The sequence below is a fragment of the Diaphorina citri genome, unplaced genomic scaffold (assembly GCF_000475195.1).
Source record: "Diaphorina citri unplaced genomic scaffold, Diaci psyllid genome assembly version 1.1 scaffold22, whole genome shotgun sequence".
Taxonomy (NCBI): Eukaryota; Metazoa; Arthropoda; class Insecta; order Hemiptera; family Psyllidae; genus Diaphorina; species Diaphorina citri.
The window spans coordinates 222,602-245,454 of NW_007377460.1; the positions used below are offsets into that span (position 1 = coordinate 222,602).

At 36.7% G+C, this 22,853-nt stretch overlaps 5 protein-coding genes and 1 long non-coding RNA gene across 6 annotated transcripts; 5 read left to right on the top strand and 1 right to left on the bottom strand.

Moving 5' to 3' along the window:
* The first annotated feature begins 144 nt into the window (after positions 1–144).
* On the top strand, positions 145–8,777 carry LOC103508904 (putative protein TPRXL). Its single transcript, XM_017444152.2, has 5 exons — positions 145–302; positions 574–970; positions 5,700–6,491; positions 6,817–6,912; positions 8,404–8,777. The coding sequence occupies exons 2-5, from the start codon at positions 695–697 to the stop codon at positions 8,503–8,505; spliced, it is 1,266 nt and encodes a 421-aa protein (XP_017299641.1). The 5' UTR covers positions 145–302; positions 574–694; the 3' UTR covers positions 8,506–8,777.
* LOC113467390 (recQ-mediated genome instability protein 1-like) lies at positions 1,316–3,637 on the top strand. The gene is made up of 4 exons (XM_026823549.1): positions 1,316–1,517; positions 2,547–2,674; positions 2,893–3,030; positions 3,507–3,637. Exons 2-4 carry the CDS (start codon positions 2,558–2,560, stop codon positions 3,522–3,524), a joined length of 273 nt encoding a protein of 90 aa, XP_026679350.1. The 5' UTR covers positions 1,316–1,517; positions 2,547–2,557; the 3' UTR covers positions 3,525–3,637.
* A 510-nt stretch (positions 8,778–9,287) lies between the features above and the next one.
* On the top strand, positions 9,288–9,907 carry LOC108252394 (U1 small nuclear ribonucleoprotein C-like). The gene is made up of 2 exons (XM_017444066.1): positions 9,288–9,761; positions 9,878–9,907. The coding sequence occupies exons 1-2, from the start codon at positions 9,288–9,290 to the stop codon at positions 9,905–9,907; spliced, it is 504 nt and encodes a 167-aa protein (XP_017299555.1).
* Positions 9,908–10,665: 758 nt separating this feature from the next.
* Positions 10,666–14,976, top strand: LOC103509146. Its single transcript, XM_017444075.2, has 7 exons — positions 10,666–10,867; positions 11,294–11,411; positions 11,704–11,852; positions 12,249–12,348; positions 13,243–13,255; positions 13,450–13,721; positions 14,374–14,976. The coding sequence occupies exons 1-7, from the start codon at positions 10,799–10,801 to the stop codon at positions 14,898–14,900; spliced, it is 1,248 nt and encodes a 415-aa protein (XP_017299564.1). The 5' UTR covers positions 10,666–10,798; the 3' UTR covers positions 14,901–14,976.
* LOC108252415 (hybrid signal transduction histidine kinase M-like) lies at positions 14,903–18,496 on the top strand. Its single transcript, XM_017444159.2, has 5 exons — positions 14,903–14,951; positions 15,036–15,194; positions 15,448–15,586; positions 15,839–16,235; positions 17,893–18,496. Exons 1-5 carry the CDS (start codon positions 14,909–14,911, stop codon positions 17,974–17,976), a joined length of 822 nt encoding a protein of 273 aa, XP_017299648.1. The 5' UTR covers positions 14,903–14,908; the 3' UTR covers positions 17,977–18,496.
* LOC113467400 lies at positions 16,457–20,946 on the bottom strand. The gene is made up of 2 exons (XR_003391489.1): positions 19,882–20,946; positions 16,457–17,581 (listed from the first exon to the last, which is right to left on the bottom strand). It is a non-coding gene; the product is annotated as an uncharacterized LOC113467400 (long non-coding RNA).
* Positions 20,947–22,853: the final 1,907 nt, after the last annotated feature.

The window sequence follows — 22,853 nt, forward strand, 5'->3', positions numbered from 1 at the left end:
AAACCAAGTTGTCATTTTCTATCAGTGACACAAGGAAACAAAATAAATACAAAGTCAGGAGTGCGGCCAGGTAAAAGGCGATGGCAATGACCATTGACCATTGTCACAAGCTCACGGAAAATATCATTTTCCTTCAAAAATGTAACTGGCAATATCTCTTGTTTATAGGTTGCTATCACAGGTCCGTTGGAAGTTCGGCGCGGCGTTTTCTTTCTCAAAGCTAAAAACTTTCTTCTATTGGGAGGAGAACTGGATTCGATTATTGTTTCAAACTCGATAGAAAATATCCTTGCCAGAAAACTGTGAGTGCCTATATCAGTCACCTTTGAATTAAAACAATTAATTTAATACCAGTGATAGGAAGCTCTACAAAGTTCTTAAAAAAAAAAAATCGATTTTTTTTTTCCTCTCAAAATTTAATTGAAACCAGACTAATAACTTCGAGAGTTTTTGTGGAAAAACATCAATTAAAATTTCTCAATTAAAAAGGCGATTCTCCTGTCTTTGCCTCTCTCTTCTCTTCCTTTTTACTTGCAAAAACTAGAACTCTTTACTATTTCCCTACTTTTCCAGGAACTTGGAAGAAAATCCCAACTCGGGACACACAAACATTGTTAACGAGTTAACATCTGGCACACAACACCAGCCTACTCAAAACGCCACCTCAAGACCTGTGCTCAATCCACCGAATCATATGAATGCGCCAAACTCTAATAGTTACCAAAATAGCAATATTGTCAATACAGAAAACTCCAATAGTTACCAAAATAGGAGTAGTGTCAATACAGCAAATAGTTACCAAAATAGTAGCTCCAATCAGAATCACTTGCCTAGTAGCTTGTCCAATCAGAATAGAGTTACAAATCAACCTGACGTCAGGCGGAGTGTGAATAATGAATCTGATGATTGGGATGATGAAATGCTTGACATGGAAGTGTGGAATAATATCGAGTCCTCCCTGGTCAACTTGGTAAGTGGAAACTACATATAAGGTATGCTTCAAGGGGTTTTTCCTATATGCACTAGGGATTATGTAGGGTGGTATTAATTGGTCAATGTTTTTACAAGTGTAAACCCCCGGATTCGATATATTATGTAGATAAACAAACAGGTTACATTACATTAAAATGGGGGTCTTTTCTGACGAAATTCCTGTGTGCGGAGTCCAATATGAATTAGTCAATGTTTTTACAAGTGTAAACCCCCGGATTTGATATATTATGTAGATAAACAAACAGGTTACATTACATTAAAATGGGGGTCTTTTCTGACGAAATTCCTGTGTGCGGAGTCCAATATGGAAAATTTGATTTTTTTTGCAATTTGCACCAGCACCACACTACTCCTACTCAAGAGTACAGAGTAGGGTCTAGTCCAGCCAGATGAACCACATCCAGTAACTGTTTACAAGCTTTAAGTACCTTCCGTTTTAGGAAGGAATAGAAAAGAACAGTATTTTTCTTTCTTCCAAGCATCTTCGTTCCCTCAATGTTTTAATCCAAAACCTCATCAGTTAGGTAAGTATATCCCCCTTGAACCTCTGATCTGTAATATTACTGCATAAACCTCAACTGTCATATTATTATCAGTTAAAGAGGTACCCTCTTTCATTTTCATACGTGGTCATCTTTATTGATCTATTTTAAACTCTGGGAAACCTTGGTGGTCAAGTGGTCATCACTAGGTTTGTACACTGGAGGTCCTGGATTTGATGCCAAGAAGATTCAAAAGATGATATATATGGCTCTGTTATTATCAGTTAAAGAGGTACCCTCTTTCATTTTCATACGTGTTCATCTTTATTGATCTATTTTAAACTCTGGGAAACCTTAGTGGTCAAGTGGTCATCACTAGGTTTGTACACTGGAGGTCCTGGATTTGATGCCAAGAAGATTCAAAAGATGATATATATGGCTCTGTGCTTGGAATCTGGAGTTCTCTCAACATTGTGAGGACAATTCATTAGCTTCTTTGAAAGAGTATCACCAAATACCAGCATTTCAGTACCGGGAAAAAGAAAAGAAAAAGGCTTGCAAAGGAAATGTGTAAGTTAAAAGTTAGGTATGTGTTAAAAGAGTCTGCTTAGAATAGGGATGTAAATGAGTTGCAAATATATCGATAAATCGATATATCGATATATCGGCCACTCAAATATATCGATATCGATATATCGGGGGAAATATATCGATATATCGCCGATATATCGATATATTTAACAATTTTTCTTGTTTTGGGAAGAAAAAAGAAAATATTAATTAGAGTGGGTGTACTTACCCACTTGAACTTTTGCTAATTTGATATGCCCATTATAGACAGAAAACCATGTCAAATTGAAAAACATCTGTTGAATTTAGTTTGTTTCAGTATGGAGTCAAAAATACAATCAACTAAAAGTTTCCTTTCCTCCAAAAGCATTGAAATTGAATCAAGAAAAAAGAAAATCTTAATTAGAGTGGGTATACTTGCCCACTTGAACTTTTGCTAATTTGATATGCCCATTATAGACAAAAAACTATGTCAAATTGAAAAACACCTGTTGAATTTAGTTTGTTTCAGTATGGAGTCAAAAATACAATCAACTAAAAGTTTCCTTTCCTCCAAAAGCATTGAAATTGAATCAACAAATTGTTGGTTTAGAAATTGTGTCCAGTGGTTTGTTGAAGAAAATAATAGTGTAAGTATGTACCTACATATGTAAAAAAAACTACATGGTTTAGATTTTTTTTTATCCTTAGAGTAATTCCATTCCAAGCTCAATAAACTTTGAGCTGAATCCTCCCTGTCTAAACTTTAGCATTTAGTTTCCATTGACCCTGAAGTGACACTGGTCTTTCATTCACTATCTGCTACCCATGTTTTATACCTATGACTACCTATTATTTTCTTTTGCAGGGTAGTCTTAATGATCTTCATAACTTTGTATATGATCAATTTATATTGGCAGACCTGAGAGATGTTCAGCTGAATTGCTTACCAGCAAATATTTTGGAACAAGAGAAACTTATGTTAAATGGGAAATTCACCCTACAGGTAAGATATCAAATACTTGGGCAAGTGAAACTCACAGTACTAGTTGGACATTTCAAAATTTTGTGCTTCACTCTCACTCATTTGAAATTGCTTACTTTCCATTAAAAAAGTTTGCCTACATAGTATGTATTTTAAAACCCTCCTGAAAAAAAAAAAACCTTCCTTTAAAAACTACCTACTTACAAACTAGGGAGAACTTGATCCTACTAGAAAGAACATTAGTCATAGGAAGTCCTTCCTTTAAAAACTACCTACTTACAAACTAGGGAGAACTTGATCCTACTAGAAAGAACATTAGTCATAGGAAGTATGTTATCAAGGATATAACTTTAAAAAAAAAAGAGCTTTGATAGGGGGAACTGTAACTGCTAGGGTCTTATCATCCCAAAATCAAAGAAAGAAGGAAGACAGGTTTTAATAACATTAATCATTACAATTATTATTTAAAAGACTTGTGACCATACTTTTCCAGATAGACAGCATGCAAGACGTGAGTCAGTCTTGCTATTCACAAATACAAATCATACGAGGGACTGGCAAAAATTTGGATGTTGAAAATCAGGATGCACGGTCCAGAAATCATTCAGAAATGGACCAAAGCAACAGACGATCTCACATGTTCAAGTTGGACATGACAGATGGGGCACAGCATGTGTTTGGTATGGAGTATGAAACGTTGAATGAAATTCGGAAAGGATTCATTCCTGGCTGTAAGGTAATGTAAATGCATTTTCTTTGTGCTATTATGTCACAACTTTGGTGCTCACTGCAGCATTGTAGGATTTTTCCCAATATCTCAATAATCCTAAAATCCAATGTTTACCTACCATGCTGGCACCAGTTGCTATGCACATTTATACATCATAGCTACTCATTTTCCTCACGAGGCTGAGTGGGCCCCGCTACAGCCAGTCACGAAATCAATCATTTGCATGATACAAATTTATTGACCCCGCCGAGAATCGAACCCGGGTCTCCCGCGTGCAAGGCGAGCGCAGTGACCACTACGCCATGGGAGCTGACTCCTGGCTGTAAGGTAGGTAGGTTTAAATCAAATTTATAATGCGTATAAATACGAGCTCGCGTATGTGTTCGCGTTTGATTAGATTTACAATACGAGTATTTTGACCAAAACTGATTTTAAGGTCGGTCTCATTATTCAATCTTGAGCTACACAATGCCGTAAGTCGCGTTTCTATTCCTTTGGTACCATGGTCTTTAGCAAGTGTAAAACTGAGGCTGGCCTCCGAAGGCCGTTCAGCTAAGTCACAATATCAATAATAGAACAGTTCAAAATTTCCATTCCCGCTGGGATACGACTCTGAGACTCCCAGGTAAAAGGCGATGGCAATGACCATTGACCATTGTCACAAGCTCACGGAAAATATCATTTTCCTTCAAAAATGTAACTGGCAATATCTCTTGTTTATAGGTTGCTATCACAGGTCCGTTGGAAGTTCGGCGCGGCGTTTTCTTTCTCAAAGCTAAAAACTTTCTTCTATTGGGAGGAGAACTGGATTCGATTATTGTTTCAAACTCGATAGAACACCAGAACTGGAGGCCGAAATCAAAAAGAAATATGAATTATTTGCCAAAAGCAAAGCGGCACCCTCAGATGAAGAGGCAAAGAAAGCATTCAAAGAACAGGAAGCTGTAGTGACAAATTTAAATGTAGAATTAAGGACAAAGCATACAAAGGTAAGTGAAACATCTTTGTTTTGAGTTACAAGGCTGTAGAATACACTAATCTTTTAGGAGGCATGTTTGTGATGTATGAAATGCATTTCAGTTATGCCATCCTCAGTGTTGTTCCATCAGCTTGTAGAATACACTAATCTTTTAGGAGGCATGTTTGTGATGTATGAAATGCATTTCAGTTATGCCATCCTCAGTGTTGTTCCATCAGCTTAGCATTTGACCAGAAAAAAATTAATTTGGTATTTTTACCTTCTGAAGCATTGGAATTAGAAATTTATGCACAAGTGGGTAGACTTCTACTTCATTCAGTACCTAATATTCTTCCTGAAAAAGATTGCTAGCTGTTGAATCCTAAACCCAAAATTTCCTCTTCTTATCCTTTCCTGTGAAAGTGTATAGACTTCTACTTCATTGAGTACCTAATATTCTTCCTGAAAAAGATTGCTAGCTAGTTGAATCCTAAACCCAAATTTTCCTCTTCTTATCCTTTCCGTGAAAGTGTAAGTAATTCATTTGAATGGGTCACACAAACCATATTTCAACATCATATCTACATTTATCTGTTGTCACATTTCTTTCCCCCCCTGCTGCCCTTCCATAACATTTGCTAACATCTATATAGGCCGAGGAATTGTCAAAGCCATGGGTTGGAGAATCCCTGAAAGCTGAAATTGAGAAGAAGCACCATATTTCAACATCATATCTACATTTATCTGTTGTCACATTTCTTTCCCCCCCTGCTGCCCCTCCATAACATTTGCTAACATCTATATAGGCCGAGGAATTGTCAAAGCCATGGGTTGGAGAATCCCTGAAAGCTGAAATTGAGAAGAAGGTCCAATATGTAGGACTATTGCACCCTTACAGGTAGACAATTTTAGAAATAACTCACTAGTTACAAGTATTTACATTCTCCCATAATGTCCCATATTTTCAATCTCTGATTCTACTCCTTTTGTTTTTCATTCCAGCCTTCAAATCCACCTACCACAGCGTCCACCGGCAGAAATAATCCACCAAACCCTAGTCACACCTCCAATGCCACCAACTCAAATCCTTTAATAAATCCCAATACCAGACCTCCACCTTCGTCCTCTACACATGGTCCCACTACCTCATCTAACCCGTCTTCACACAGTGCTTTGTTTCCTTCTAATTCTTCTTCTTTTCCTTCATTGTCTACTTCTTCAGTACAATCCACTTGTAATGTCTTAGGTCGTACAAATCCACCTCCTTGTTCTTCAAGTAACAAATTTACTTCAAATAACAACCCTACTTCTTCTACTAACAACTTTGCTTCTTCTGCTAACAACCTTACTCTTTCAGTTAAGAACCCTACCACTTCAGCTAGCAACCATACCTCTAATCCCAAACGCTATCCATCCCCTGACTTGACACCTCCGGCCAAACGACTCAACTCTGCCAGCACAGAATATCAGTCCAATCAAATGACACCAATTTGCCCTCCTTCCTTAGCCACTCCCCCTTCCATATTAGCTCCTCCCTCTTCTTCTTCCACGCCTTTGGCTCCTCCTACTTCTTCTTCCACGCCGTTGGCTCCGCCCCTTACATCTTCACCGCCAACCAGAATGACTTTTAGACGGATCAAGGAGTCCCCTCCGCCCTTCCCGTTTTGCATGGTATTTAAATCATGCAAGGTGGTATCTGTGGAAAAGTTGTCGGTGGGGAAAGGGGCGTGGAAGCTCCCCGCTCAGATAAAGGATGGTAGTCTGGAGTGCCTCAATGTCGTGTTTAATGATGTGGTAAGCCGTTTCAGTAATTATTTACCCTCCTACAGAAAGAGCAAAAACACAATTTATTACAACCCACAAAAACACAAATGTGAAAAAAGGCCAAGTTCCTATCCAAAAATGTCGTCCTATAAAAGTGGTGAGATCAGAAAATTAAGGCCAAGTCTGCATTCCCAGTTTTTCGTGTCTGCTGAAAATGCTGAATCTCAATTCCTTCAATCTTCTCAACTTGCCGACTAATAATACAAAAAAAAGGGTAGCTAATAAAAAACAAGAGAAAGAATCAAAATACAATTTAGATTTCTTAATCTAATATTTTTGTAACTGTTTTGTGCAGGTTATATTTGGCATCTCAGGTGTATCTGCCGCGGAACTTTACTCCAAGAGGAGCCAAGTTGTTAGTGATCCTGAACTTCGGAGATCAATGGAGAAGGTACGTACTGGTTAAGTAGATTAGTACAGCTAAGCTAAGTAGGTTCTTCTCGCCAAAATTTCAGGGAAGTTGACCAAAACCTGAATTCTGGATTCCAAATAAAGGAGCTATTTTTGCAAACTTTACCCCCGTGTAGCACAAAAGCTGGATACTATTGGACCCTTTGTCAATTGACACTTTTGATCTACTGTCCAAAAGGAATGCTCTGCAAAATTTAATTGACCTCACTAATGTTTTAACTCGACCGTTTTGCATTTGGTTTGGATGTCCGTCTGTATGTTTCGCTATAACTCGCGATTGCCTGGTCTGATTTTGATGAAATTTGGTACATATATATGTTCCTTGAATCAAGGCACGTCGCTGATTGAAATTTGGGGTCCCAGAAGTGAGCGGGGTCAGAACTGAGGGGGATTTTATGTTCGGATACTATTGGACCCTTTGTCAATTGACACTTTTGATCTACTGTCCAAAAGGAATGCTCTGCAAAATTTAATTGACCTCACTAATGTTTTAACTCGACCGTTTTTGCATTTGGTTTGGATGTCCGTCTGTATGTTCCGCTATAACTCGCGATTGCCTGGTCTGATTTTGATGAAATTTGGTACTTATATATGTTCCTTGAATCAAGGCACGTCGCTGATTGAAATTTGGGGTCCCAGAAGTGAGCGGGGTCAGAACTGAGGGGGATTTTATGTTCTGCACGTTTCAGAGTCCATCCAATAGGTGACTCATTCATAACCCATAAAGTCATAAAACATTGTATTCTCTCTACTACAAAAAATACTAGACCCCAATTCTTGGTAAATCTATTTTTTTTTTTTAAGTCAACCATTCCTTTTGAGAGATTGTAAATAAAACCTGTTCTCTGTCCTTTTTATTACATAAGACGTAGGTATCCCTATTCTATTCTAATTCAATACATGTGGTGTAGTGGTTAGCACGGTGGACTTTGGATCTGAAGGTTGGTGGTTCGAGTCCAAGTCAAGACATAAAATTTAGCGTAGTGTATTAAGCAGGGAACGACATTTGTGACAAGCATTTATGCTTAACACAATTAAAATTCCTCTGTTCTCTGTCCTTTTTATTATTACATAAGACGTAGGTGTCCCTTCTGTTCTAATTCAATACATGTGAATAAGCGTAACTTCTTCTCAGCTTGGGCAAAGAATCTGAGTGAGGTCTAGAGTTCACAGAACCACTAGTAGAGTTTGACCGACATCGACACGTTAATGCTGGGTAGTTAAATGTCCTTTTCTTAGGAAAGTGAGATTTACTGACATTATTTTGTGCCTAGTGCCTACTAATGTTATTTTATTCCATTTTGTCTGTTTCAGATAGTAGAGAAGGTTCGAACTCAAATAATGAACTATGAAGGTCCTATGAAAATCTTGTTCGCCGAAAATCAAAAGCCCACGGGAAAGTGAGATTTACTGACATTATTTTGTGCCTAGTGCCTACTAATGTTATTTTATTCCATTTTGTTTGTTTCAGATAGTAGAGAAGGTTCGAACTCAAATAATGAACTATGAAGGTCCTATGAAAATCTCGTTCGCCGAAAATCAAAAGCCCACAGTGGTGTCCCTTCCCAAGTGAATTTAGGAAATGACATTCCTTTTACTCGTAGATACCTACATTCCTACTGAATTTATCTACTTTACGTGTATTTTATTATGCAAGTAGGTAATTGTAATGACTACTGTTTATTGAACTGTACCTAACTTATGTTGAAAACTTGAAAGTTGAAACACACACTATCTAGCTTCAATGAATCAACGTTCAGTGGTTCAGCTGTCAAAACTTTAGCCATAGGGCCTGAAATGTGAAATAAATTTTACACTTTGAAAAAGTTTTAAATCAGTATTAAATTAGATTTATTTTATTTACTTCAATGAATCAACGTTCAGTGGTTCAGCTGTCTAAACTTTAGCCATAGGGCCTGAAATGTGAAATAAATTTTACACTTTGAAAAAGTTTTAAATCAGTATTAAATTAGATTTATTTTATTTGAAGTCAGTTCAGTTTATTTATACCTGCTTACTGTATAAAAATTGTAAATAAAAAAAAACACCCGAGGTTATAAGTACCTAACATGGCCGCCTTGTTGGAAAAATTGCTTCACTTCAGAATCAACCTATCCACTGCTCAACTACCTCCGTGACTCGCACGCATGTGTTTGTTTTGAACGCCATTTTGAAAAGTTGTAAATCGGAAATCGTGTTATCGTGATCGATAAGCGGAAGAGAAGACTCCGCCGCTACAGTTTTCCCTGTAAATTTTCCGAGTCCCTAGAAAGTATCCGAAATACTTTGATTTTCTCAGTTTATACCTAGTGTACTTTATTACCTCGTAACGTACCGTACATTGTAACACGCACAATGGCTCGGGGTAACATGCGTGGTGGTCGTGGGAGAGGCAGGGGGGCTCCTGGCGGTTTCGGCCGTGGGGGCCCCATCAGAGGTGCCCACCGAGGTAGAGGTGGCTTCAACGGTCCTCCCATGGGCTTCAACGCGCCTCCATTTGACGACGGCTTTTACAACTACAGACCCCCTATGTTACCACCCATACCTCCACAGAGGTTACCACCTCCTCCTCTCCCCCCTGTACCTCCACGATCTCTCATGAGGGGAATGCCACCCATGAGGAGACCCCACCCACCTCCCTTTGGAGGTTTCAGACACCCAGTACCTCCACTACCTCCGGTAAGACCTCCGAGACTGGGGTTCATGCCACCTGTGCGAGGCAGAGGAAGAGGTGGACGAGTGTTGAAAAACAAGAATGTTGTGCCGGGTCTGGTCCCAGTCGGATTCAAGCGGGGATTCCAAGCCAAGAAGATGTCAGAGAAAGTGATGGTAAGTTTCAAATGCTTGTTCTTAAGTTAGTCCTCATTTCTGTGACTTTCAAGTTTGTTATTTGACCTCATTTCTGTGACTTTCAAGTTTGTTATTTTATTCAAAAAGGTTTTCAGGCATTGAAACATCAAGTCAAGAAAAAGTAATAATTTTATTTTTTATTTTAGTTTGGGAGGTATGTAATATATTCGGACTGGTTTGGCACTTCAGCCAGTCTGATTTCACCATTTGAAGATTCATTCTCCATTGGAATTTGATTGGGAATACACAAATAAATTTGCTCTCATTTTGCATCAGATTTGTCTTCTAAATATTATAGAAAATTTCCCCATATTTTCCACTCACGTACTTGGCAGGTATTTCTTTTCATCATTCGAGCCTAATTTTCTTCTGTGCATCATTCAATCAAAACTCCAACTGAGCCACATAATGCAGATTAGTATTCATTGTTTACATTAAATTTCTTGTTCTTCAAGTAACAAATTTACTTCAAATAACAACCCTACTTCTTCTACTAACAACTTTGCTTCTTCTGCTAACAACCTTACTCTGTACTCTGTACTCTTGAGTAGGGCTAGTAGGAGTAGTGTGGTGCTGGTGCAAATTGCAAAAAAAAATCAAATTTTTGGATTTTCAATTTCAAATAATTCGCGCGCTCAGTTTTGTTTACAAAACAAAGAAATCGGTAGGCTGTGGTATCTTTTCAACCAATGGAAAAATGGGATTCAACCCAACCGTATCAAACCTTAATCTGATTGGTTCACTGGACTACAAGTTCCTTATTTGAGTGTTCTTATTGGTTGAAAAATATCTGGTAATGAATTTGCGACAATCGCCAATCAAAATTCAAGTTTTATAGTGGGAAATTTTAAATTTTCTTTATTTTTTATTACTCACCAAAAATAATCAAAATTCAAATATTCAAATATCATTTTATTAACATTAAATAAAATAAACTGAATTACTGAAATATTAGTCTGTAGTATTATGTACAGTGAGATTTGACAAACTCTGGGCTTATCAGACTTTTAAGTAAAATGGTAGAATTAGAATCAGTGGAGTATTCATTCTTACCCGACTTCAGTTTGTGGACATTTCTGGCAAATGTAAGTTTCTTTTGGGGTCACAATAGATCTAAATAGGTTGCTCTGATATCTGCACACTTTTCTCAAGAGGGGGACCAACCAGACATGATAAAAGTTCTTTTCAAACTGACCCTAAACTTGGGTGGGAAAAGAAATCTGTTTTCCTTGTTATTTGATGGTACACATCTGTTCCGCACTCCTGACTTTGTATTTATTTTGTTTCCTTGTGTCACTGATAGAAAATGACAACTTGGTTTTGAATTCCCAAGTGTTTGCTAGTGTATCACTTATCCCAGTGTTTGTAACCAACCACCATGATTGAGTTCTGAGAGCAATATAATCTGAGATAATCAGATAAACCACTTCCACATAAGTAACATTATTAAGTGCCATATAGAGGAGAAATAGATAGAGTTTCTAATATTTACCTATTGATTGTATTTACAGCTTGATTGGCAAGACCCATGGATAATTGGACTTGTGAGCTTTCACGTTTTTATCACCTTGACTACATTTTCAACTAGAAATAATTCCAATATTCAAATTGTTCTGTTTGTTGTTCTTTGTAAGTATTGTTCTGTTTGTTGTTCTTTCCACTTCTTTGAAAATAATCAATAATCATACAAAATAGAGACCTATTCCATAAATTTCAGTTAAGGCCAATGTTTGTAGCCAAAATAATGCTATACCTGCTTGTGTTTTCTATTGTGTTAAAACCTAGACCTTACTTGTTTAGTCACTGTGTTTATTTAAAGAGGAGGTTAACAATTAGAGTTACCTATTCCAGTCACTGTTTTAATTTTAAAGAAAAAAATGCATGATGGTCATATATTCTAATCTAATTTATTTGATTTCAGTATTGCTGGTATATTTCTCAGAAAATCTCAATGAATTTGCTCATAATAACTGGCGATCTTTTGCACGGCATGAGTACTTTGATGAGAAAGGCATGTTCATATCCATTGTTTTCTCTATACCATTACTACTCAACTGTATGATCTTGGTGGTAAGTTAACCTTGTATTTTAAGGAGGAGAAAATATAAACTAGGTATATTGAAATGGCTAAAAATTTAGGAATACTTGTATAGGTAGTTGAAAAGAAAATACACTTGCAAAGAACCATATCCAAACTTGAAAACACCACTGTGCTTGACACCATTACTTAAAAATGGCTTTACTAATTACTCAACTGAATGGGTACTTAATTAGTAACTAGGTACATTTCAACACTATTATGTATTTTAAACTCTTTGGGATAAGTATTTTTAGAGCATTTAGAAATACTTTCCTTCCTATGGGATAGAGAAAGTTAAAAAAAGTACTGAAAGTAAAGGAATTGAACTTCAGTATTTTGTTAGTCACCACCTTTGTATTTAAACTTGTTTCTCTTTAAACTTGCAGGCGCTGTGGCTTTACCAGTCAAGTCAATTGATGATTCACCTCAAAAAAGCTCAGCTTAAGCAGATGAAGAAAGCCAAGGACAACACATTTATACATCATAGCTACTCATTTTCCTCACGAGGCTGAGTGGGCCCCGCTACAGCCAGTCACGAAATCAATCATTTGCATGATACAAATTTATTGACCCCGCCGAGAATCGAACCCGGGTCTCCCGCGTGCAAGGCGAGCGCAGTGACCACTACGCCATGGGAGCTGACTCCTGGCTGTAAGGTAAGTAGGTTTAAATCAAATTTATAATGCGTATAAATACGAGTTCGCGTATGTGTTCGCGTTTGATTAGATTTACAATACGAGTATTTTGAACAAAACTGATTTTAAGGTCTGTCTCATTATTCTGTAAGGTAGGTAGGTTTAAATCAAATTTATAATGCGTATACGAGTTCGCGTATGTGTTCGCGTTTGATTAGATTTACAATACGAGTATTTTGAACAAAACTGATTTTAAGGTCTGTCTCATTATTCAATCTTGAGCTACACAATGCTGTAAGTCGCGTTTCTATTCCTTTGGTACCATGGTCTTTAGCAAGTGTAAAACTGAGGCTGGCCTCCGAAGGCCGTTCAGCTAAGTCACGGTAGGTTTAAATCAAATTTATAATGCGTATAAATACGAGCTCGCGTATGTGTTCGCGTTTGATTAGATTTACAATACGAGTATTTTGACCAAAACTGATTTTAAGGTCGGTCTCATTATTCAATCTTGAGCTACACAATGCCGTAAGTCGCGTTTCTATTCCTTTGGTACCATGGTCTTTAGCAAGTGTAAAACTGAGGCTGGCCTCCGAAGGCCGTTCAGCTAAGTCACAATATCAATAATAGAACAGTTCAAAATTTCCATTCCCGCTGGGATACGACTCTGAGACTCGGCATTGTCAGGAGCTCACGGAAAATATCATTTTCCTTCAAAAATGTAACTGGCAATATCTCTTGTTTATAGGTTGCTATCACCGGTCCGTTGGAAGTTCGGCGCGGCGTTTTCTTTCTCAAAGCTAAAAACTTTCTTCTATTGGGAGGAGAACTGGATTCGATTATTGTTTGAAATATTTTGCAAGTTTACTGTTGCTGAAATTATTAAGCGTATTTTCTGGGGTACGGCACCTGTTGTTGACTAATCCACACCTCATTCCTTTCTCTCTGTCCACAGCCGATTCCCGACGCTAAAAACCATCGAGGCGAAAGAGCAAGCCAAGGTTGAAATGACTAACCGTGGTGAGCGCTACGAAAAGAACGCCAAACCATTCAAAACCAGTGAAGAGAAGATGGAGCGAGGAGAACCAAAAATTGGAGGTGTCAAACGGGGTGGCAAGAATAAGAAGAAAAGAAAGCCAATAATTGGCCTGGGGAGTAATGGAGTGGAAAGCGGTGAAGATCAGCCAGATGATTCGTATATTAAAATCAAGAAATTCCGTGGTCTTGGTAAGTTTAGTTTTCTTACCACCAGCCTAGTTAGTTTCGAGGGTAGCGCGTCTGCCTTGTAAGCGCTAAGTCGCGGGTTCGATTCCCGCCCTAGGCGTATTTTATCTTGAACGGATAAGGTTCATTCCCGGAACGGCTAGCTTTTTCGTATCCTATCTTTCTTCCTAAGCGCTAAATCGCCGGTTCGATTCCCGCCCTAGGCGTATTTTATCTTGAACGGATAAGGTTCATTCCCGGAACGGCTAGCTTTTTCGTATCCTATCTTTCTTCTCTCTTCGCTTTTTGGTGGTTTTTATTGTCACATAACTAACTCAAAGGTGTTCATTTTGACAGGTGCGCTTATGGAACAAAGCTTGGAGAAAAGCAATGGCAGTGAAACTATCTCCGAATCCAATGATGCAGATAAGAACACAGAACAAGTTCCCAACCCCAATAACATCAGTATTGCTAGTCAAAGTACAAATGTAGAAAGTAAGGGTGGTTTTTATTGTCACATAACTAACTCAAAGGTGCTGGACTTGGGTGTTTTTAAGGTCACTTAACACCCCGAGGAAGGGAATTTGTGAACCTTAATGAAACAAAAGGCACAAAACGCTTAAAGGAGGGGAAATAAAAATAATCATTAACACAAAACTCTTGTTCATTTTGACAGGTGCGCTTATGGAACAAAGCTTGGAGAAAAGCAATAGCAGTGAAACTATCTTCAAATCCAATGATGCAGATAAGAACACAGAACAAGTTCCCAACCCCAATAACATCAGTATTGCTAGTCAAAGTACAAATGTAGAAAGTAACAAGGACACTTCAAATGAACACACAACGGAGAATATAGAAAGTAATGAGGACACTGCAAATGAACACACAATAGAAACGTGCAATATCAGTCAGGATAATGTACCAGCTGAAGTCTCAGGAAGTAATGGACCAAGTGAAACCCATCTGTGGAATGAAACTTGTAATGAATTGCCAAGCGAAGTATCTCAAGATGTAACTTGTAATGATGACAACAGTTCTAATGATATGAGTGGTGCCACGGACTCTTGTAATCTAGAAGACACTTGTAATGATCTAAATGCTACCATGGATTCCCATAACGAGAACATAAGTGCTAATTGTAATAAAGTAACAAGCAATATATCTGACACTATTCTGATAAAATTGAGAATTGTAATGATCTAAATGCTACCATGGATTCCCATATCGATCTAAACATAAGTTCTACTTATAATGAAGTAACAAGGAATATCTCTGACACTAGTCCTAATGAAATTGAGAATTTTGCTGAAACAATTGATATTAAGAATGGAACGTGCAATGAAGTAACAAGGAATATCTCTGACACTAGTCCTAATGAAATTGAGAATTTTGCTGAAACAATTGATATTAAGAATGGAACGTGCAATGAGTTTAGTAATAAACAGGATGGACTGACTAGTCTAATGTTATCGTATGTTGATGAAGATTCAGAAATTGGTAAGTACATGGTATCTACACATCAGCACTGTACCTGATTTATACTGCTAAGATGAGACTGAAAATTATTGTGAATATATTTTGTTTTTCATCAATGTTTAGGTTGGTTGGCGAATTTAAGGCTGTCAGCGAAAATTCTGAAATTTTTAATTGATCAGTTTTCATAGTTAAAGGAAGTCAATTTTGAAAGAGAGAGAGAGAGAGACCTTTGAGGGGGTATTGTTATTCATCAAATTAATTGAAATTGTTGCAGACGATGATGATTCACCTCCTCTGGAAACTCGGATTTGTAAAAATGAAGCAGAGTTTGAGCAAACTCTCCATAGTACTACTAACACGGGTTCTAATGAAACAGAAGTTAATGATAGCACACTAGAGAAAACCATCATGACCAATGGTCACAATAACACTGAAGACAATAGTAATGTAGACATAGACTCTAACAGCAATAACCCCTTTTGACTTTTTGTACAAAGATTTTTCCTATCCTTTTTTGTTCCATTCGTTTTAATATTGTCCTCCAATGATGACTGTTTTACAATGCTAATATCATCACCTTCCCCCTCCCCCTTTTTTTAATTTTGTTGTGACGGTTCTAATGAAACAGAAGTTAATGATCGCACACTAGAGAAAACCATCATGACCAATGGTCACAATAACACTGAAGACAATAGTAATGTAGACATAGACTCTAACAGCAATAACCCATCTAGTAACAAAGCCTCCAATAACCCATCTAGTAACACAACCTCCAATACGCCATCTAATAACAAAGCCTCCAATAATCCATCTAGTAACACAACCTCCAATACACCATCTAGTAACACAACCTCCAATACGCCATCTAGTAACACTTCCAGTGTGAGAGAATCCAGGAAACGACACCATGGTAAATCCCAGGGCCGGAATGATGACCCGGGAAGGAAAGTCAGCAGGATGGCAGATATCAGGGCTGGAGCGAAGGGAGGAGACCCGTTTGATGCTTATACTCACATGAGAACTACGTTGCGGAGGCATAGAGGCACTAAGCTGTTGGAGAAGGTAACGTTGATAAACAACTCTTTGAATGGAAAAATCTTGATGTTTTTTTAGGTATTTTTACTGGATTATTTTGTATTTAGTTTGTTATAATGATAAGTAGGTAAGTGATATTTCTAAAATGGTTAGTGCAATTTTGAATGAAATTTGGTACACACAGTTAACCGTAAAACGTAGATTATTTAGGTTGGGGAAAAAAATTATTTTGAAATTTGATCATAATATTTCCAAGGTAACTAAACATTGTCAACTTTATGAAATTCCTAAAATGGACTTCAGTTGTGTGTGCAATATCATTTTTATTTTACTAGAAACCATGATGAAGTCTGTGTATTTTGAAAGTCCCTATACATACTCGTAGAGGTAAAGGAGTACAGAATACTACAGCCCAACAAATCAAATGTATTGTTGAATTATCTTGAAGTAAAAAATCGTTTAAAAGAAAATTTCTTTGCAAGAGGACAAAAAAGAAAAACATTCATACATCTCTGAATAACCTAAATTGGTTACATAATTACCTACTTTGTTGTTAAGTCAATATTTTACGTAATTTCTTCTAAATTTTGATATCATATTTTCCAATGCCACTTATTTTTTATCATGAGCTAACTTACTCTTTTTTCTTGGATCACAAATAATGTATTTATAAAATAATGCTCTGAAGATTTTTCTATATTCTACGTTTTACTGACACCTTCAAATGTCAGTTTAGTTTTTTGTGTTTTCAAATGATTGTTGGAAAAAGTGGAATTTGTAATTTGTGTCAATGAAAGAAATGTAAATATGTTCGTAAGACATATTGCCTACTCAGTTTTTTTGCACATTTATTATTTTATCTATTATAAGATTATTATTTTGCAAAATTACAATATTTAAGTTCCAAAGAAAGTGATATCTTTCTTTATTACATTAATTGAAATTAAAAACATGTTGTTAATTCATGTTGAGATTATTTAATTTGAGTTTATTTCTGTAATTGAAATAGGCCTATTAAGAATAGCCCTTTATAAAGGACCAACTTTTGCTCCAAGCTAATGTTAAATGTGCTAAACTTTGACATATTTTAATTGATCCCAAACGAATCTAGGCAATGTTTTATACTCTACAAACATGATCTTGCAACAGTGGGGTACAAATATCTTTATTACTTTTACAATTGTTTTTGGATGTATGATATAGGTTTTGATTTTTCCTTTTGACAGACGAGAATTTCTCGATTTTCATTAAAATCACTGAAATGTCCAAGGGCAAACTTTCAAGACAAATTAATTGTGATTGCGGCCTAATCACAGCCATGCTTGGTTCTATTGGTTTGGGGAATGTGATGTTCCAGAGTTTAATCTTATAACCTACATTTTGTATTTAGTTTGTCTGTTTGTTATATGATAAGTCCAATTTTTAATGAAATTTGGTACACACAGTTAACCGTAAAACGTAGATTATTTAGGTTGGGGAAAAAAATTATTTTGAAATTTGATCATAATATTTTAATTCTGTTAGAACGGTCGTAAGAAATAAAGTACTATTTTAGGCTAAATTCCTTTTAAGGATCAGCTATTCATTTAATACCCAAGTCAGAAGTTCGAGTTGGGGTTGTTTTTTGGGTCCCCAGAAAACTTCTTGCTATGAAAACTTATTTTTTCCGTCCATTCTGTTACAGCTACTGGAGGATGACATCATTCATGAACGGAACGTTATTCTGCAGTGTGTGCATCATATTGTCAAGAACAATTTTTTTGACTAGGCTTCGAGTACAGATGCTCCGAGGTACCACAATTATATGAATGAAAATTCCGTCCCCAATCAAACCTATTGGCGATTGGCGGTGGTAATATCACATTGCATTCACCAGTTCCCCACTGAGTGCTGAAGCAATTTTGAGCGTTTTTGGTATCTGGACGGATGACCGTATGGGCCATTACGTGCTGCTGTCTTTTCTCGGTCTCACTCAGGCTACATGAGGTCCGAGCGAAGGCGGAAGAGTCTGATATGACCTTCACAGTTAAAGAACTGCCTTTCACAAGTGTTGGCTATAATTCGCTATTTTATGCAAACATACCAGAGACGGTAGGTAGGTGGGTAAAAGTGGTTTTAAATTGTGATAAGAAAAAAAGAATCAATTGTCCAAGTTGAATGTATAGCAGCATTTATTTTAAAAGTTCTTAAAATGTTACCATATACTATACTATACTGATTTAACTGATTATACTGATTTATTTAAATAATAAAATGAAATTGTTGACCAATTGGTTGCTTCAAGTTTATTTAATTTTGTTACCACTTAATTTTATTTTTACAGTTTGTATTTACAATTCTAATATCGGAACAATTCTACAAGTAGAGATCTGAAATGTCATACATACAATTTTTGTACACTCGAAACTCAAAAGTCACAGATAAATCTGAGTCAAAATCCAATCGTAAGAATCTATCAAAATTTGTAGATACTTGACTTCCTTTGGCCTATGAAGCAACCTTGTTCTAATGCAGATGGGATGTTTAGACTAGAGACTAGCAAACAGGAGCTTGATTTTGCCAACTGATCTGTCCAGCAATTACTTAATAAGTTTACAGTCTTCTATCAAATGTTCGCTATTTTATGCAAACATACCAGAGACGGTAGGTAGGTGGGTAAAAGTGGTTTTAAATTGTGAGAAGAAAAAAAAAAAAAATCAATTGTCCAAGTTGAATATATAGCAGCATGTATTTTAAAAGTTCTTAAAATTTTACCATATACTATACTGATTTAACTGATTATACTGATTTATTTAAATAATAAAATGAAATTGTTGACCAATTGGTTATTTCAAGTTTATTTAATTTTGTTACCACTTAATTTTATACATATTTCTGGACATGGTCTTCACTTGACAAGACCATGTCCAGAAATATGTATGATATTGTTCTTGACCATTATCTCAAACTAAACAAAATACTTAATTTTATTTTTACAGTTTGTATTTACAATTCTAATATCGGAACAATTCTACAAGTAGAGATCTGAAATGTCATACATACAATTTTTGTACACTCGAAACTCAAAAGTCACAGCTAAACCTGAGTCAAAATCCAATCGAAAGAATCTATCAAAATTTGTAGATACTTGACTTCCTTTGGCCTATGAAGAAACCTTGTTCTAATGCAGATGGGATGTCTAGACTAGAGACTAGCAAACAGGAGCTTGATTTTGCCAACTGATCTGTCCAGCAATTACTTAATAAGTTTACAGTCTTCTATCAAATGAACTACTCATAGCTTGAGAAGACCTCTGGATATTATTCACATTAGATTTGAGTCGAGACTCAACAGTGGAATTCTGAGCTGCAATACTCAACTGCTTCCTGAAACAAGAATTGAGCGAGTTTTGTATTAATTTTCTGTCAGGAGAATATTCTGTGGGTTCCTCCGATTTATAATAAAATTATAACCTTGTAAAGTAAAATAATTAAAAATTGGATTATTTTTAATTTAGTGGCGTCCTTTTGATGGTTAAGGGCCCTGTTTCAAGAACGACTCTGCACTCCATACTCTATTTTTTACTCCACGCGCAGAACGAACGTACCGTCGATATTTTTTGGGAGTAGATTAAAAAGTTGGGAGCAGGGAGTGCAGACCAAAACTCAACTTAAAACTCATGAATCATTATAACCTAGTGGATATGTTCAAATGCTACTAATCTGTACATTTTGTTATCCCTTTTCTTGTTTGAAAGCAGCCATAAATGTAAAACAAAGTTATCATTGAAAAGAGACAACAGAAGAGGCAGCTCTCTTGCTGTTAGAGAGAGAGGTTCACCATGGATTTAATGACAAGGATGGAAAACACCTTATTGCGCTTTTCTCTAAGGAGGTGAAAACTTGGCAGTTTGCAACACTGTCACTCCTCTACTTACCCCCAATTTTAATTAATTGGAAAGAGGGTAAAAGTTAGTAAAATACCAAACAAAATAAACTTCAGTAAAATTGATTTTTTACCAAGTTGTTCACTCAATCGGAACCAGAAACAAAAAGGTTTGCACATTGTTTTATAATTCTTTTCTTTTTGAACCTATCAAAAAATTAGTTGAGTTGTCCTTGTTTGTTTTGTTTCAAATTGTTATTTTTATTTCACTTTTAATTTTTAAAGCCTCTTCTGAGAAATTTAAATCTTTTTTTGATTAATTTACAATTTATTTTTTTGAAACGAAATGAGTTGAATACCACCACTAAAACGAAAAGCATTAAAGAATCTGTCACACAAGTGACAAACTGGTTTACAGAATAAGTGGTCATGTCATTCCCAGAAGCTTGGGAAGATTTAAATTTGGAAAGCTTACTTTTTGATTCTAAAAATGGGCTCATATAATTTTCCTAGTAGTAATCTAGCTATACAGTTGTCCTAGAATATTTACCTCCTTGAGTAATATTCATCCTATATTCCCATGACAGTCTGATGTTTTATCCTTTGCATGATTGGCTAGCAATCTTATCTTTTTTTCAATTTCATTGCAAAATCAGAAATTCCTTTTAAAGTGAGCAGTAATTGGAGAAAAACAATCTAAAGCTCACTTAATTTTCTTTCTTTTAATGGTGCCTGAAGCATCACAGAACAATTACCTGTTACTTTTTTAACTCCTTTACCATTGATTATTTTTCTTCAAATTGGGTACTATCCATTCCTGTCAAAAACATTGCCAAAACTGTTCTCCCTTACACAACTATCAGTTATTTCTCTTTACGTCCGTCACTCTGTAGTACCATTGATTATTTTTCTTCAAATTGGTACTATCCATTCCTGTCAAAAACATTGCCAAAACTGTTCTCCCTTACACAACTATCAGTTATTTCTCTTTACGTCCGTCACTCTGTGTATTCCTTTAAAAAATGGTCTTCCTCGCAAGCATAATCTTTTGTAGGCAAATAACCAACTTGTTAATTTCCTTAGCCTTTATCAATTTTCTCCAATATTCGTTCTAATAAAACATTTCTGCCCGTTCTATTCCCAAAACAGGATGCGGATGCTTTCAGTTGTGAAACCTGCTGTCGTGGCTTTCCCACCCAGGAGCAGTTGGACACTCACCTGGGGCAGCATGTGACGTGTGGCATTGATGGGTGCACCCTGTCCGCTCATCCTGGCATCCTAGAGGTACATGTTCGATTCCAGCACCGGACAGGACTCTTCAAGGAGATCAACAATGCCGAGGTGGACAAGTGGATTCAGGATCGGAAGAAGTGAGTTGGGATGGACATTTTTTTTTCTTTTGTTTAAAAAGGGAATCCTTTTGAAGTACTAAAGACTAAGGGTAGGGATTGTTAGGATTAATAACACCTTACCTTATTGCCTTATTCGTCTTGAAATTCGTTTTTTTTTCCTCCAAGAGTAATAATGGAGGTCTTATGGAAATCGAAAAGAGGGAAAACAGTATCTAAGAGAAAGCATTTTTTTCGCATAAGGATGGAACATTTTTTTCTGAAGAGGTTTGATAGAGGTAACTATAACAGAGGTGTTATCAAAATCAAAGAGAGGAGGATATGATAGGAGAAAATCAGTCGGTCCGAGAACGAACTCCCATTTGCGTACGATAAAGTTCGCCCCGAGGTTTGAACCCGCGATTTCGCGCTATTGAATGTGATAATGATGAGATTTTGTCCCTTCTCCCTATAGAAAAAAGTCATGTGATTGATGACTATTTGTGTGAGAGAGCATAGTGGTAAAGCCACTTATTAACCAAGGGACTTTACCACTATGTTTCCAAGGTATATGAATGAGTATTATACTATTGTGGCGCTCACAACAACACTGAACACAAATAAAATCTTACATAGAAAACGCAGGTTCTCGTTTCTCCATAATTTCCATCTCTGAAGTATAAATAACACTTCAAAATTCTTGGCCAGCACCTGAGAGCTAACTGATGAGTTCAAATAAGAACGAAACGCGTCTTAGGCTGCTCTCAGGTGTTGGCTAAACTATTAATCTACCTATTGAAGACTCAGTAACTTTGTGAAGCTCCATACCAACAGAAAGGTAGGAATGGTAAATTTATGGAACCCTAGGGAAAAAAGTCATGTGATTGATGACTATTTGTGTGAGAGAGCATAGTGGTAAAGCCACTTATTAACCAACTGACTTTACCACTATGTTTCCAAGGTATACGAGTATTATACTATTAATCTACCTATTGAAGACTCAGTAACTTTGTGAAGCTCCATACCAACAGAAAGGTAGGAATGGTAAATTTATGGAACCCTAGTTGTTATCAAAATCAAAGAGAGGAGGATATGATGGGAGAAAATCAGTCGGTCCGAGAACGAACTCCCATTCGCGTACGATAAAGTTCGCCCCGAGGTTTGAACCCGCGATTTCGCGCTATTGAATGTGATAATGATGAGATTTTGTCCCTTCTCCCTATCTGTAGCCAAATACTTTGCAAGTTTACTGTTGCTGAAATTATTGAACGTATTTTCTGGGGTACGGCACCTGTTGTTGACTAATCCACACCTCATTCCTTTCTCTCTGTCCACAGCCGATTCCCGACGCTAAAAACAATATTACAGTGTAAAAGTTCAATAGTAGGTACAGTATGAATGCAGCTTGTGTGTTGTAGGTGATCCCTGGCCCACGACGAGGTGTAATTAGTCT

Excerpts from the sequence above, each read along its gene's own strand:
- LOC103508904 (XM_017444152.2), top strand. The coding sequence starts at position 695 with ATGAATGCGCCAAACTCTAATAGTTACCAAAATAGCAATATTGTCAAT. Across the intron at positions 971-5,699 it reads AGTCCTCCCTGGTCAACTTG|CCTTCAAATCCACCTACCAC; the intron begins GTAAGTGGAAAC and ends TTTTCATTCCAG. Across the intron at positions 6,492-6,816 it reads ATGTCGTGTTTAATGATGTG|GTTATATTTGGCATCTCAGG; the intron begins GTAAGCCGTTTC and ends TGTTTTGTGCAG.
- LOC113467390 (XM_026823549.1), top strand. The coding sequence starts at position 2,558 with ATGGAGTCAAAAATACAATCAACTAAAAGTTTCCTTTCCTCCAAAAGC. Across the intron at positions 2,675-2,892 it reads TTGTTGAAGAAAATAATAGT|GGTAGTCTTAATGATCTTCA; the intron begins GTAAGTATGTAC and ends TTTCTTTTGCAG.
- LOC108252394 (XM_017444066.1), top strand. The coding sequence starts at position 9,288 with ATGGCTCGGGGTAACATGCGTGGTGGTCGTGGGAGAGGCAGGGGGGCT. Across the intron at positions 9,762-9,877 it reads AGATGTCAGAGAAAGTGATG|GCATTGAAACATCAAGTCAA; the intron begins GTAAGTTTCAAA and ends AAAGGTTTTCAG.
- LOC103509146 (XM_017444075.2), top strand. The coding sequence starts at position 10,799 with ATGGTAGAATTAGAATCAGTGGAGTATTCATTCTTACCCGACTTCAGT. Across the intron at positions 10,868-11,293 it reads TGTGGACATTTCTGGCAAAT|CTTGATTGGCAAGACCCATG; the intron begins GTAAGTTTCTTT and ends TTGTATTTACAG. Across the intron at positions 11,412-11,703 it reads TGTTCTGTTTGTTGTTCTTT|TATTGCTGGTATATTTCTCA; the intron begins GTAAGTATTGTT and ends ATTTGATTTCAG.
- LOC108252415 (XM_017444159.2), top strand. The coding sequence starts at position 14,909 with ATGGATTCCCATATCGATCTAAACATAAGTTCTACTTATAATG. Across the intron at positions 15,195-15,447 it reads TGATGAAGATTCAGAAATTG|ACGATGATGATTCACCTCCT; the intron begins GTAAGTACATGG and ends AAATTGTTGCAG. Across the intron at positions 15,587-15,838 it reads CTAGAGAAAACCATCATGAC|CAATGGTCACAATAACACTG; the intron begins CAATGGTCACAA and ends AACCATCATGAC.